The sequence below is a fragment of the Panulirus ornatus genome, chromosome 23 (assembly GCF_036320965.1).
Source record: "Panulirus ornatus isolate Po-2019 chromosome 23, ASM3632096v1, whole genome shotgun sequence".
Classification (NCBI taxonomy): domain Eukaryota; kingdom Metazoa; phylum Arthropoda; class Malacostraca; order Decapoda; family Palinuridae; genus Panulirus; species Panulirus ornatus.
The window spans coordinates 16,271,877-16,287,256 of NC_092246.1; the positions used below are offsets into that span (position 1 = coordinate 16,271,877).

Consider the following 15,380-nt stretch of genomic DNA (forward strand, 5'->3'; position numbering starts at 1 on the left):
AAAAAAATTCCAGATATACATGACAAAGTTTTTTGTTAGGTTGACTGATGTGCATAATGAGGCTAAATATATTTTCCGTTTTAATGTTTTCCTTGTTCAGTGCAGCATTTTTTTTATCACTGGAGAATAAGCTCATGAATGTATGAATGATTCATGTTTGGAAATATTTTTTTTAGTACATATAGTAAAATTTTTATTTTATTTATTATCCTTTGTTGCTGTCTCCCGCATTAGCGAGGTAGCGCAAGGAAACACACGAAAGAATGGCCCAACCCACCCACATACACATGTATATACATACACGTCCACACACGCACATATACATACCTATACGTCTCAATGTATACATATATATACACACACAGACATATACATATATACACATGTACATAATTCATACTGTCTACCCTTATTCATTCCTGTTGCCAACCCGCCACACATGAAATGAAAACCCTTTCCCCCCACATGTGCGTGAGGTAGTGCTAGGAAAAGGCAACAAAGGCCACATTTGTTCACACTCAGTCTTTAGCTTTCATGTGTAATGCACAGCTCCCTTTCCACATCCAGGCCCCACACAACTTTCCATGGTTTACCCCAGACGCTTCACATGCCCTGGTTCAATCCATTGACAGCACGTCGACCCCGGTACACCACATCGTTCCAATTCACTCTATTCCTTGCACGCCTTTCACCCTCCTGCATGTTCAGGCCCCAATCACTCAAAATCTTTTTCACTCCATCTTTCCACCTCCAATTTGGTCTCCCACTTCTCTTTGTTCCCTCCACCTCTGACACATATATCCTCTTGGTCAATCTTTCCTCACTCATTCTCTCCATATGACCAAACCATTTCAAAACACCTTCTTCTGCTCTCTTAACCACACTTTTTATTACCACACATCTCTCTTACCCTATTATTACTTACTCGATCAAACCACCTCACACCACATATTGTCCTCAAACATCTCATTTCCAGGACATCCACCCTCCTCTGCACAACTTTATCTATAGCCCACGCTTTGCAACCCTATAACATTGTTGGAACCACTATTCCTTCAAACATACCCATTTTTGCTTTCCAAGATAACGTTTTTGACTTCCACACAGTTTTCAACGCTCCCAGAACTTTCGCGCCCTTCGCCATCCTGTGGTTCACTTCCTCTTCCATGGTTCCATCTGCTGCCAAATCCACTCCCAGATATCTAAAAACACTTCACTTCCTCCAGTTTTTCTCCATTCAAACTTACCTCCCAATTTACTTGTCCCTCAACCCTACTGTACCTAATAACCTTGCTTTTATTCACATTTGCTCTCAGCTTTCTTCTTTCATGCACTTATAAATGCTATTATGTATGTCTTGTGCGTGAGTAGTTTAAGTAATTAGGTTTTGAAATCATGCATCAAGAAATGTTCGAAGAAAATTTAAAATCTTTGTATGAAGAAAACTTGAAATCTTTGTACCGGAAGTAATGATGTGAAAGTTTTCTCATATGTAAAAGGCCTCACAGTTACACCACAGTACCCTGAGACTGCCTAAGTGACATCAAACATGTGACACTACATAGTGTAGCTAGAACATTGGCTTCTTCAAAACAGTGTTTGCATCACTACAGAAATCTGCTTTCTCTTAACTCCTCACAGACAAGAGTCCAGCCTTCCCCCCTCCCATCACCCTGAATGGCCAGTCGGTCCCATTCATTAAAACTTAGTGTAGTGGGCATCACAGAAGATACACATAGCATATACTTCCCACACTGCACATATCAAGAAAAGGCCATAAACAGATTTGGACAATGAATTTATGTGCTCTGCCATAAACTATACTTCACCTGCCTGGTCATTCACCTTATTAAAAGAAAATTTAAGGAAACTGCAAATCACATAAGATAGGTTTATCAGAACAATCACCAATTGCATGGGTACCACAGACATTCAGCACCTGCATAGAAATACTCCTAATACAGTCTCACCCCAATGTGTTCTTTGAAAAAGCATTAGACCCATCTCATCTAAAGCACTCCATAGCCAACCTTCAACCTTTTAGGAAAATTGAAAAGCTTAGCCCAGCTTCACATTTCAACAGTTTATATTCACAGATCCTCCCTTCTGCACCGAACATGATTAATGTAATATATACTCACCAGAATGACCTGACAAGTACTAAACAATTGTCCCCCCAGCTTAGTCATGTATATACTTTTTTTTATACTTGATTCCCATTTCCTGCATCAGTGAGGTAATGTTAAGAACAGGGGACTGAGCCTTAGAGGGAATATCCTCACTTAGCCCCCTTCTCTGTTCCTTTTTTTGGAGAAGTAAAAAAATGGAAGGGGAGGATTTCCAGCCCCACACTCCCTCCCCTTTTGGTCGTCTTCTGGGACACGCAGGGAATACATGGGAATATAAATCCACCGGGGAGGCAGTGGAGGGATGATGGAGGAAGTTACAGCAGGGTGGGGTAAGCTGTGAAATGCAGATTTGCTTAAATGATGCATTGCTGTTTATGTTTACTATTTACTCATATTGATGTAGATTTACACATTGAATACATTGACTATATTCATACATTTACACAATTGCTTATATTTACATTTATCTCCATGTATATTTACATATCGAAATTGCTTTCAGATAGTGGCAGCCTCTTTCATGAGCACCTCTGTTGACCTGGGCAATACCTAGCTGCTGTACAGTTATCAAAATATTGGTGGATGGGTTTGGAATAGGCATGTGAACATGTGCTCATGTGAAAACACTCCTGCCCTAAAACTATGCCTTCTTTGATTATATAGATTATTTCCCATAAAGTCATTGAGCTACCTTTTAGGATTCTCTCTGAGACCATACTAATGTGCATTGTTAGTATTATTGAATGCTGGTTTACTGGGATTGCTTTGCTTCCTTCTTTGTGGGTTATGGTGTTGTGAGTGTATTTCAGACTCTTAGTGTTGATGCAGAAATCCAGAATATTTGTCCAAATGATATTTTGTGCTTTTGCACGGTGTTTTGTATTTCTTTTTAAAGACAGAGTTCTAGTCTAGTCCTGTGGCACAATGCATGGGCATGTTCTCAGTAGCCCTGTCAAAACCTTGTGACGAGGTGGTGAGATTTGCTGTGTGTAACATTGGGGGATTACTGTTTAGGAAGAAGTCTGTTAGGTCTTTTACCTTTAACCCTTTAAGGGACCCTAGACATATTTGTATGGATGACCTTTTTCCCAATTTTATTTAATTTGGAAAGCACTCTTTGTTGGTAAGTATAAATGTGTGTTGGTCAGAAGCAACTTTAGAACTGGGAATAAAATTCAAGAGTGTTATTTACCCCTGAGAACAGAACATTGATTGTACAGCCAACAGTGCAGGGACTCTAGCCATACATGTTCAAATTGCCTTTTCCTTCCATCATTTTAATTGGAAGGTGTATTTCATCAAATAGCACTGAAAAAGACTCATAGTGTTGTATAACCTGATGGTGGAAGGTACAGTCCTCTTGTACCAATTATTGGATTATTTTTGATAGTGTCTTGGGCTCTAATTATAGTAGAAATGATTCTGTAAATGTTGAAGTATTAGCAATATGAAAAGGACTCAGTGTATCAGTAATCTGCTGATGGTGGTAAAGAGACATACGGATGAGTCAATAAAAGTCAAGAAATGTGATAAGCTGAGGATGTACGACATGGCAAGTTTAATGCCTGTATTGCAATAAATGTGGTATCTTTACTTTTTTCTTGATTTTTTTCATGATTAATAAGACAAATTAATTTTTTCATAAACTTGTCTTAGAGAGCCTCTAAAATTTTGTGATTCCATCTTTTAAGGGTTAAGGCAAGTTTGGGTTTCTTGAACATTTATTTATAGTGCTTTTTTTTGTGTCACGTTCATCTTACAGTAATCCATGTACATCCCCTGCTTATACCTAAATGTTTGCTATATTGGATAAGTGTGACATTAACTGCCTGAATGAGGGAGCACCTAATTAGCACCACTGGCAGGAGCATGCTGTGGTCCTCACTATAATGACATGAAAAGAAATAATCCTGTCATTGCATCAGATACAGAGAATTGGCACCTGCAACTCCTTGAAGCAGTCTACTTGCATGATAGAGCTCTAACTATCAAGGAATGCCAATTTGCACCTTGGTTGGATTTCTTGGTAAGGTTAGTTGATTTGGTTTAGAATTTGGATTTAATCTGTGCTTTGTCTTGGTGAATGGTTTTCAGAACTGATATGTATGTTGTATGGAACTTTTTCAAAGAAGTTTAGGTTATCTTCCTGTAGTGCAGTGTTTGTTGGCTTGGTTAGTGATGATATAGTGTGAAACTGCATGGTTTAGGGATGAAAATCATATATACTGAAGTTTTGGGGCTTTGTTGTCATGTAGTGTGTTTAGTTAGGCCTGGTCAGAGGACAGTTAGTGTAGCATGCCATGTGTGTTGTGTACATGCTTTATGTGGTGTGTGTGTGTGTGTGTAGTGCAGGTGAACAAAAGATAATATCTGGCAAGTTAGGCTACTGGAGGTGGTAGATATAAGTTTGGTTGGCTGCCTATGTAGGTTGAGGATATTGAAAGGATGCAGTTGGTTTATGAATTGTTCACCTTTGGGATCTTTGGATTTGATTTTTGTTGGATGTGTTGGTCAGGTTCGGCATTTGGGGAGTATATCCAGAAGGGCATGTGATATGGGAGGGATGTGGATGTTAACCATGTTTTTGTTAGTTTTGTCAAGTTTTATTCATATAAACTGTATATCTAGGGTGTTGTCATTGTTTGTGAGCTGGTTTGTTCTATCATTGCTATTGGAGACTTGTATAAATGTAGAAATTAAGCAGGTTCAGTAGACCAGACTCGTAAAGGTAGAGATATTATAGGTTGAGGAAAAGATGACAGGAAGAAAATTCCACAGCTTAGCCATTCAGGGGAAGAATGAAGCATTCTGTTGGCCAATCCTCAATTAGCCAGTGTCTTCATAAAAACTTTGGGAAGCAGTAGCCTAATGGGTCCAAGTCTTGGGGACAGGGACACTTGCAGACAGCTCACAAGAACAGTGGCCAAAACAATACCTGCATGAGAGAGAGAGAGAGAGAGAGAGAGAGAGAGAGAGAGAGAGAGAGAGAGAGAGAGAGAGAGAGAAGCATCACAACATATAGAATGGGGTGGATGAAGAAAGGTGATTGTAGGAATCATGCTTTGTCACCTTCCTTTGTTCTTTAACATACCTAAACATCTTTCTGTCCATTTACAGCAGTCTCAAATTGCCTGTGCCTTCTTAAGTCTCTCATTCATTGTACCACAAACTTCAATTAATATCCTGTCTCAGGCTTTATATAAATCCTCTTCCACCATCCTATCCAGCCTGCCTATCTTCTCTGGAATCTTCAGTATCCCTACACCTTGGTTCCTCTTCCATCTTTTTAGCTTTATGGTTTTCTTCATCTACCATCCTACCTCTCAATGTATGCATAGCCTTCTTGGTAATCTTATCTTGCACTCGGTCTGCGTATCTGTTTTAGAATATCCAATATCCCTTTGATTTCTTTCGGTTTATCATTCCTGTGCTCTAGGTCCTCGGTTTTGTGGTTTGCTTCAGTCTAAGGATCAACACTAAGCTCTTACCTGTCGTTTTCCACCTTGTTCAAATTATACTTCCCTATAGTGACACCATCCTCTGGTACCCTAATTGTGTTGTCGTTTCCCAACAGTTTTGCATAGTTCCTCTAACTTAAGTACTCTCTGGCACTTACTTCATTCCCAACTATATCCTTTAATGTATTCACCGTCTCCTCCAAGTGGCATAATGTTCTATGAATAAGCCTATGGGCTACTTTCATACTGTGAGCTATCATATGTCATTTCTATCTCTCAATTGAGAATCCTTCAAATTCTTATTCATCATCGCCTGTCCTGCAAAACATTGTTTTCCTTCTGTTTCCTATGTTATTATTTTCTTTCTGTTTTCTGCTGTTATTGTGTGTGCTAAGTTTGAGTTGCTGTGGCTGTCCCTGATTAGGTGGATGGTATGGCTGTCAGCTAGGTCAAGTGAGGGTTTTTTATCATTTCTTGTTCTGGCATTTGAAAATCAGTTTGCCTAGTTCAGCAAGTGACTTTGTTTGTCTTTACTCCCCATAATGTACATAGATTGTTGACTCCAAGTACTTTGGTAAAATCTTTCCACCTCATCCAAATACTTAATAGACCCTATTATTAGCTCATTTTGATTTTGATACTTTTTTTAATATATTGTCCTCACATAGATGTCTTTCTGCTTGGTTTGTGGCTTGACTGACCTCCCAAGGTGGCTAAGAACCATATTTTCTCTGCATTTTGCTGAAAATGACCAAGGGCATTCTCACTATGGTTGCCAGTTTGTGCCGGTCAGTTCAAATTTTCATCAGATATTCAGTATGTACTTTTTTATGGTCTCGGGTGTTGGTCTTTCCTTGTTACTGAGTGCTGGCATTCACAATGTTCTGCGTATTCTATTAATGATTTTTTTTTGGCTCATAATTACTGACGATGTATTCTCTAGTTTTCAATGGAAAGCTTCCTTCAACTGAGTTGCCTAGTAGCTTATTTTCTCCTCCATGAATCTCACTCAAAGGTTTTAAATGTGCTACATGTAATGATATTACGTGCCTGCAACTGAGTTACCTGTCTTTCTTTTATGACTGAGCTGTGGATAATTAAGCTCAGACTTTCCGAATGGCATTTGCCTTTTATGGCACTTTTAACAAAAGCCCTCTAAAGAATAACAACTACAGATCCCGTTACATTACGCTGTTTTCCATACATGTACAAAAGGTTTGTAGAATATGTAGAATATCTTTTAGTCTGTGCTGCCTTACTGCTTCTGATGTTCAAATTTCTAAATTAATATGAGCTGTCTGCTTTAACTATATCTTGAGTCATCTCATTCTATTCTTTTATCACCTTTCCCACCAAAGTACTTCACATAGTTTTTAACGAGTTTTCTTGCTTAATTTCATACAGTTTCTTCAGGCTGTTCTCTATCAAAATCTTTCTAGGCACTGTTCACTGCCCACGTCATAAGTGCGCTTCCAAACCTTAACTGTTGTGACCTGGTCACCCCACATTCTTCTGCCTCCTTAGGTGGGCAAATTTAAGGCCTCTGCACTATCCCTGTCTATAACTAAGAAATGTGTGTGATTACTATGTGTGTGCTATGGAAGTTTTACGTTTTGGCCTTCTCAACCTTGTATATATGTACCATGCCTTGTATATGAATGTACACACACACACACACACACACACACACACACACACACACACACACATCGTAGCCTATGTCATATACCCGTTTAATCGACCAGCCCTTAGGGGAAAAGGAACAGCTGGGTGACTGTGGATCGGTCGGTGGCCGCGACAAGGATTCGAACCTATATTGGTTTGATCCCTGGTAGCCCTTGTGACAGCCAGTAACACCAGTCGCTACACCACGGAGGTTCGTTTATGTGTGAGTGTGTGTGTCAGCCGCGTGAGGATGGTGTGAGTAACTCGAGAGTAAACAAGAATAATGACATGCGGGTTCGAGCAGTCTCGTGGGGGTTAGAAAACTGGGTTAAGAGCAAGAGAATCGGCGCGAGAGTGACAGTAACCGCGTGAGATAAAGTTACCTCCTGATGCTAACAACACTATGACGAGTGTGGTTAAAATATTAGGGAGAAATGAACAATTTAGCATACAAATAACAGTTTACGTACTGCCGTGTATGGAACGTTTAAAGTACAGGGGTCAAAAGGGCAAAGGCCGAAATTCCACCGAAGGCACATAAATCCGTCATTAACTTTATATATAAAAAATTCATTACGTAACGTAAAAAGTAGTCTTAGAATTCTGATGACCGAAGGGCACTTTCTAGGCAGGAGCCTTCCGCCCCACCTCCCTTTGCATGTCAGCTTGGATGAGAGAGCGTGTGTGTGGCAGATGTGAAATACTGCGTGCGATTGAGAATTGTGCTTTTTGGTTTACTTAAGGGCGTGGGATGAGAATTGTGCCTTGGGTTTACTGACGAGCTTGAAGGTAGTTAGCCTCATGCAGGTAAGAGCAGCCTGTGCAAGATGAAAATAACTTCAAAATAGGTTAGGAAAACCAAGCTCAGAGGAGTCGCGAGTGCTGCGGGACTGACCGAGTGTTTCAGTTTCACGGGTGCGATGACGCTACCAGCATGGTCAAGGAATAACTCCGTGCTGTTGAGTCACTTGTAGTTTTGCAGAATAATTGCTTACTGATGAAGCGTCACATGTGGCGTGAGAATAACCCCATGCTGAGGAGGAGTCGCCTGTGGTTTGAGAATAACCCCTTGCTGAGGAGGAGTCTCCTGTGGTTTGAGAATAACCCCTTGCTGAGGAGCAGTCGCCTGTGGTTTGAAAATAACCCCTTGCTGAGGAGGAGTCGCCTGTGGTTTGAGAATAACCCCTTGCTGAGGAGGAGTCGCCTGTGGTTTGAAAATAACCCCTTGCTGAGGAGGAGTCTCCTGTGGTTTGAGAATAACCCCTTGCTGAGGAGCAGTCGCCTGTGGTTTGAAAATAACCCCTTGCTGAGGAGGAGTCGCCTATTGTTAGAGAATAACCCCTTGCTGAGGAGGAGTCGCCTGTGGTTTGAAAATAACCCCTTGCTGAGGAGGAGTCGGCTTTGGTTTGAAAATAACCCCTTGCTGAGGAGGAGTCGCCTTTGGTTTGAGAATAATTTCGTGTGGTTGAGGAGTTGCTTGTGCTCTGAAAACAACCATTTTGGGATTGGCGTGTCACATGCTTTCAGAATAACCTCTTGCGGATGAGACGGCTGTTCTGAGAATAAGCACGTGTGGGTGAGTTTATGTGCTGTTTGAAAACAGTTTACAGTGAAGTGTGAAAGTAGATGAAAGAAGGATGAAAATCACGCGTGAAACAGAAAAATAAGTGTAGGTGATAACAAAATACGTGTTGGATAAGAATAGTGCGTGTGTTCCAGAGAGTGACAGCAATGACGAGAGAGCTGCCACGTCCGGGTGGAGAGCGTTCACTTATAAAGTAAGACTAATTCTGTATGTGAGCGGGAATTAACTCAGTTTCCGTGAGAATGACTGTCAGGTGAATTATTGGACCTCCCCCTTCTCCTCTTCCTTTCCCCATTGGGCAAGGATGTTTTTGGAGTATCGCACGGAAGTGGAAGAGAGAGAGAGAGAGAGAGAGAGAGAGAGAGAGAGAGAGAGAGAGAGAGAGAGAGAGAGAGAGAGAGAAAATATATAAATTCGTGTTTTCTTTTAATCTGTGCCCTGTGAAAGAGAGAGAGAGAGAGAGAGAGAGAGAGAGAGAGAGAGAGAGAGAGAGAGAGAGAGAGAGAGAGATAGCTTGTGTTTATGAGGCAGGAACGGGAGCAAGTCTGTATCCTCTCTTAAGAGGGCCGGGCCGAAGCCCGTATGCTCTCATTGTCTTAGCCTAGACAATACAAGTCTCGGCCCCAGGTATTAATGCTCCAGAAGAACTACAAGTCATACGCCAGTAGTCCTAATCTTGTTTGTATATGTGGTATAAGAGACCCATTTTCCCCACCTTTCAGAGATCTCTCCGTGTAATAGCGGAAGTAAAGCATATGTAACAGCGCAGGAGACGCTGCATTGCATGGTTATGCCGAGGAAAGAAGCGCATGGTAGATCAAGCGTCATGTGTCGCCCAGCAGCCAGCGTTACCTGTATTTGAGTTGCCAGGTTTACGTGCACCGGCAACGCTGCCCTAAGCTTCTGGAACTGGCGATAATGAGAAAAGTTGGGTTCCGCAGACGTGAACCTAAAGGCGATAACCAATCCCTGGGTTTAATTCGTAGTAAGAAGTATTTGGAGGCTTTACTGTCTCGGGGGAGTGACACCAGCCCGTTTGTGGCGGAGGTCGAGTTTTGTTAGGTAATGTGATTATGGCTCTTATGGGGGATTGGCAGCCATAGGGGTGAATCTGTGCTGTAAGTAGTGTGGTTGCGGTCCTTACGAGGGGGTTAGGGAGGATGGTCACATTGTGGTGGTGGTGTTATGTTGTTTAATAGGGGTCATGGTTTTTATGGAGGCAGAGAGGATGGGGGTGTAGATGAGTTTAGTTGGCTAGCCTGGTTCTGGTGTCTATAGAGAAGCGAGAAGGGCAACTGATAGTGAATCAGGTCTTGGCATTCTTATAGTTGCTACATTTATTGGACTTCAGGCGATATCTGTGTTAGAAATATCATTGCTGATGAGGTAACCGGTTTTCCTTTGTGTAATGTTACCGGTGAAGCCTTCATTAACTTTATGTGAAGAAAATGAAAGTGTTCAGGAGACAAATTTGTCGAGTGGAATTTCTTCATAGGGAAATAGTAGGTAACCATTAGGCAAATGCAAACTCCTGCCTGACACAGGCCCGTACTTTGTACCTCCTGCCTTCAAAAGTAACCTGTTCACCACCGCACCAGCCTCCCACACCCAACCCCTAGTCCCATCACTGTGCTCCAGCCTCCAACTCCCCATCATTGTGCCTTGGCTTCCCACGACCATTCCCATCCCATCATTGTACCCCAGTCTCCCACGGCCACCTATGCCCCATCACTATGCCTCAGCCTATCTGACGCCCCCGCTCCATCATTGTGGCCCATCCACTCCTCTCCCCATCATTGTGCCACGGTCCCTCTCTCGGCCAACCCCTAGCATCATTTTGCCCCAGCCTCCCACGGTTATCCTTCCTCCTCGTTTTGGTTGGTGTGTGGTTGGATGAGGAGCTGCTTAAGTGGTTATTTAGTTGGCTGAGTGGCCGTCTTAGTATTATGTGTATTTGGTTGGACAACGGGCCAACTTGGTGTTTGGTTGGGTGAAGGGTCATCTTGGTGGTGGCGTGGTTGGGTGAGGGGTCGTCTTGTTAGGGATTTGGCTGGATGAAAGTTGGTCAAGTAGGTGGAATAAGCTTGGAGTGCGGATGTGTGTATATGTGGTATGGTGGAAGACTTGGGGAGGGCGGTAGGGGCTAGTGCCTGGCCAGGGACGCCCCATCACCCCGTGACCTTTGCCGGCGGCCTCACCTTCAGCACGTCCTCCTCCCCTAACCCCCCCCCCCCTCCAACTCGCTTCACCGGCCCCTTTTTCCTTACCTCCCGTCTCACCCAGCTTCGTGACAACCTTGTCTGGTGTTTTGTAACTCTACAGCCGACTTTAAGGCTGCCTTACGATTTTTTTTCTTCTGTGATCCTTACATAGATCTTACGAATAGAACTGGTCCCTGTCTTCAGTAAAGTTAATGATTATAGTAATGATAATTGTGCCATAGTAAATGTAATGTCCTATACTACTACAAATGATGATAATGATAATGATATTTTAGGGTAAATGAAAATATATAACTGACAAATGTCACCAGAAATGGCGTTGAGAACATGAGGTGTTGGTGAGCACGTGGTGCTGATTCATATTCACGGAATGATGGTGGTGCTTTATATCAGGAAGTAGATAAGATAAGGGAATTGGATATTGTTCATTGTTACGATTGGATCCAGTCTACCTTCCTCACACTAACAGTGTTAACGGTGGGAGCCTTAGCGTAAATTGAATATTTTTAAATGTCAGTTTGGAGGGCGTTTCATCAGGGTGATATGAACGTGAGTATGCCACATAACGGGCCCGGCGAAGGAGGAAGTGTGTAAGGGCCGAGAGAGTAGCAGCCTAGCATGACTAGGTAGGGTGGAACAGCAGCCACCATGGTGTCGTTGTTAATATAAGGTTTAACGATTTTAGTAAACAGTGCACATGCCATGTATTGAGCTGGACGTTGCAAGGCACTCGCCAAGTTGAGTAGATTGAATTATACGCAAAATGGGTTAGTTCGATGCAACTTACAGAGGTATGGGCACAGGGCGTCCATTGTATTTACGTACGTGATTAATACAACGGTTCGATACCCTACCGAAGGCGGCCTGTGGAAGTAATTGCTTTTTCGCAAGAGAAGCTGTCCGCTCATAGCCTGTAGACGAAGTTACTTCTAGGAATGTGCGTGTGACTGTGTTATATAACTGTGGGAAGGTTTAACTGAATTAGATTTTTGGTAATGAATGGAGTGATAACATGGCGTCCGAAACTCACCAATCAACTTGTGGTCATTTTTGCTCATGGGTTGATGCACCCATAGACACAATTAAGAAATGATAGACCTATTTAGTCAACATAAAACGATGGCCATATTCTTTGCCTGCGATATATATTTTCTTTTTGTCGCACAAAATTGTGCCACTACATGTGTAAGGAATCCAGAGCGTTAAGGAGGTATTTAAAGGCAAAAGTATTTTTGACATTATAATCGAAGTAATTGTTTTGACAAATCATATATGGTTATATTTTAACAAGAGAGTAACTTTTTATGCATTATAAAGGCGAGTTTTTCGTCCATCATAAACCACTGCGGTAATCCTCTTACATATGATTGGTGGATGTTGGTTGGTTATGTGCGGGTGCTGGTCTAGTGTTGGGAGATGGGTAGGGGTTGGCAGGTGTCCAGGTCTAGTGTGGGAAGAGGCTGGAGGAGATGGGTAGGGGCTGGTAGGAGTCCAGTCGGGGCCAGTGTGGGGAGCGGTGGGAGGAGATGGGTAGTGGTTGGCAGGATTCCTGATCGAGTGTGGGGAGAGACTGAAGGAGATGGGTAGGGGTTGGCAGGAGTCCAGAGCCAGTGTGGGGAGAGGCGGAAGGAGATGGGTAGGGGTTGGCAGGTGTCCAAGACCACTTTTTAGGAGAGGTGGGAGGAGATGTGTGGGGGCTTGCAGGTGTTCAAGGCTATTGTGGTGAGAGATGGGAGCTATGTGTACGGGCTGGCTGTGGTGGTGGTTTGGACCTGCTTCCCGCGGCTTCCAATAACATGGGCGACCAAACGACCCACCTCAGTAGCTTGGACTTTGCCCTAGCTATTGGTGCAGAGAACCTTCGAAGGCTAAGGCAGGGCTAAACATTAGGATTCTTGGCTCCCTTTTAAGGTAAATGTTTAGCTTCATACGATTAGCATAGCGATCGGCCGGTGATGTGGAGTTCCAACACGTTGAAGGACGCGTGGTTGTGGCCTGAGCGAGCCTCCGTGTCACCCGGCGGTATATATCATAACCGTGGCAGGTGGCGCCGGTGCCCAACTGGCCTCGAGTTGCTGCTGCTCGCCGCCACAACCACAAACACCTCATCCCAGCTCCGTACGTTAAGCTTTAGGTCGAGTTTATTATTATTATTTTTATTATTATTATTATTATTATAATTATATATTTATTATTATTATTATTATTATTATTATTATTATTATTATTATTATTTAGTGGCGCAGAGATAGTTCAGTGGAACCGACATAGTTTGCATCAGACTATACAACGCACGACACTTAACAACCTGTAGGGTGTTGTTAGTTACCGATGGCATCTTGACGTCACGACTTCAAGGCTGTTATCAGATGTTTAGTGTTTGTCTCACTTCCGTATCATTTGGTCTTGATTTTTTTTTATGTCTTGTGAGTTAGGGAGAGAGTTTGTGTGTCCCTTTATGTTTGTGTATGTGTTTGCCTTTCATATGACTTGCCGAAATATTGTAACAGACGATCTTGGCCTCAGAGGCAACATGACACCCTCATGTTAGTCTGTGTGGTCTATAAATAGCATCAGATTTGTACCCGCGTGCGTGCGTACGTCAGTGGTTATATGATTATGTTGTTGCGAATGCTTGCGCATGCACCGCACCACACACACACACTGCTGATGTGGTGAAACCTTGTTGGTTGCTTGTGGTTGAGAAGGGGTGTTCTTTTATAAATACATATATATATATATATATATATATATATTTTTTTTTTTTTTTTTTTTTTTTTTTTTATACTTTGTCGCTGTCTCCCGCGTTTGCGAGGTAGCGCAAGGAAACAGACGAAAGAAATGGCCCAACCCCTCCCCCATACACATGTACATACACACGTCCACACACGCAAATATACATACCTACACAGCTTTCCATGGTTTACCCCAGACGCTTCACATGCCTTGATTCAATCTACTGACAGCACGTCAAACCCTGTATACCACATCGCTCCAATTCACTCTATTCCTTGCCCTCCTTTCACCCTCCTGCATGTTCAGGCCCCGATCACACAAAATCTTTTTCACTCCATCTTTCCACCTCCAATTTGGTCTCCCTCTTCTCCTCGTTCCCTCCACCTCCGACACATATATCCTCTTGGTCAATCTTTCCTCACTCATTCTCTCCATGTGCCCAAACCATTTCAAAACACCCTCTTCTGCTCTCTCAACCACGCTCTTTTTATTTCCACACATCTCTCTTACCCTTACGTTACTTACTCGATCAAACCACCTCACACCACACATTGTCCTCAAACATCTCATTTCCAGCACATCCATCCTCCTGCGCACAACTCTATCCATAGCCCACGCCTCGCAACCATACAACATTGTTGGAACCACTATTCCTTCAAACATACCCATTTTTGCTTTCCGAGATAATGTTCTCGACTTCCACACATTTTTCAAGGCTCCCAAAATTTTCGCCCCCCTCCCCCACCCTATGATCCACTTCCGCTTCCATGGTTCCATCCGCTGACAGATCCACTCCCAGATATCTAAAACACTTCACTTCACTATATATATATATATATATATATATATATATATATATATATATATATATATATATTAGCTGAGACGGTACGTCAAGTGAATACGATAATGAAGGCCGTATCACACACACACACACACACACACACACACACACACACACACACAGAGTAGACCCGAATTCTTGATACAGATATCAAGATCAATTCGCATTTGTATCTTCACGGTATTTGCCTGCAATGTGCAGTGCAATGCCGGGGAGTTTGTTTGAACCGGAATGATTCGACGGTTTGTAACGCTGGTGACCCAGATCTTGGCGCTGGTCTCCTGTTTTGTTTACATTATTCCTTTCCCCGGGTAATGATTACCAGAGCAGAAAGTCTTTTGTTGGAAACCAACCCAGGAAGGTGGTTACCGGGCGCGGATATTGCAACACTCATTTATCGTACACTGCCACAGGCCTCCTGCTCCTACTGTTTGGATTTGGGCAACAAATGCCACCGCCTAGTTACTTGAGGGCGTTGTGTGGAGTGCGCGCACACGCGCTCATGCTTGAAGTGCCCCCTGGTGGCTGTTGATGACCATCGGAAAAGGAAGAGACTATGGTAGACCACCTTTTTTTCCCCCCATTATAAATTTTTCAGTGGACGCATGCTTTACGTCAGATGTGTTGTCCATTGATTGCTACAGGCCACGACAGTTCGTTGGCCTATACACCCATTGTGGCTGATGGTGTCCATTATTATTTTTGTATATCCCACTAAGTATTCTTATTTTTCACAGGTTA

At 42.8% G+C, this 15,380-nt stretch overlaps 1 protein-coding gene across 1 annotated transcript in view; it reads left to right on the forward strand.

Moving 5' to 3' along the window:
- The first annotated feature begins 11,587 nt into the window (after window positions 1-11,587).
- Window positions 11,588-15,380, forward strand: part of Ufd4 (ubiquitin fusion-degradation 4-like) — a 497,787-nt gene continuing 493,994 nt past the window's right edge. Inside the window, exon 1 of the mRNA XM_071676899.1 lies at window positions 11,588-11,608. Within this exon, the coding sequence (XP_071533000.1) occupies window positions 11,603-11,608 (6 nt within the window). The 5' untranslated portion in view covers window positions 11,588-11,602. The remainder of the gene's footprint in view (window positions 11,609-15,380) is intronic.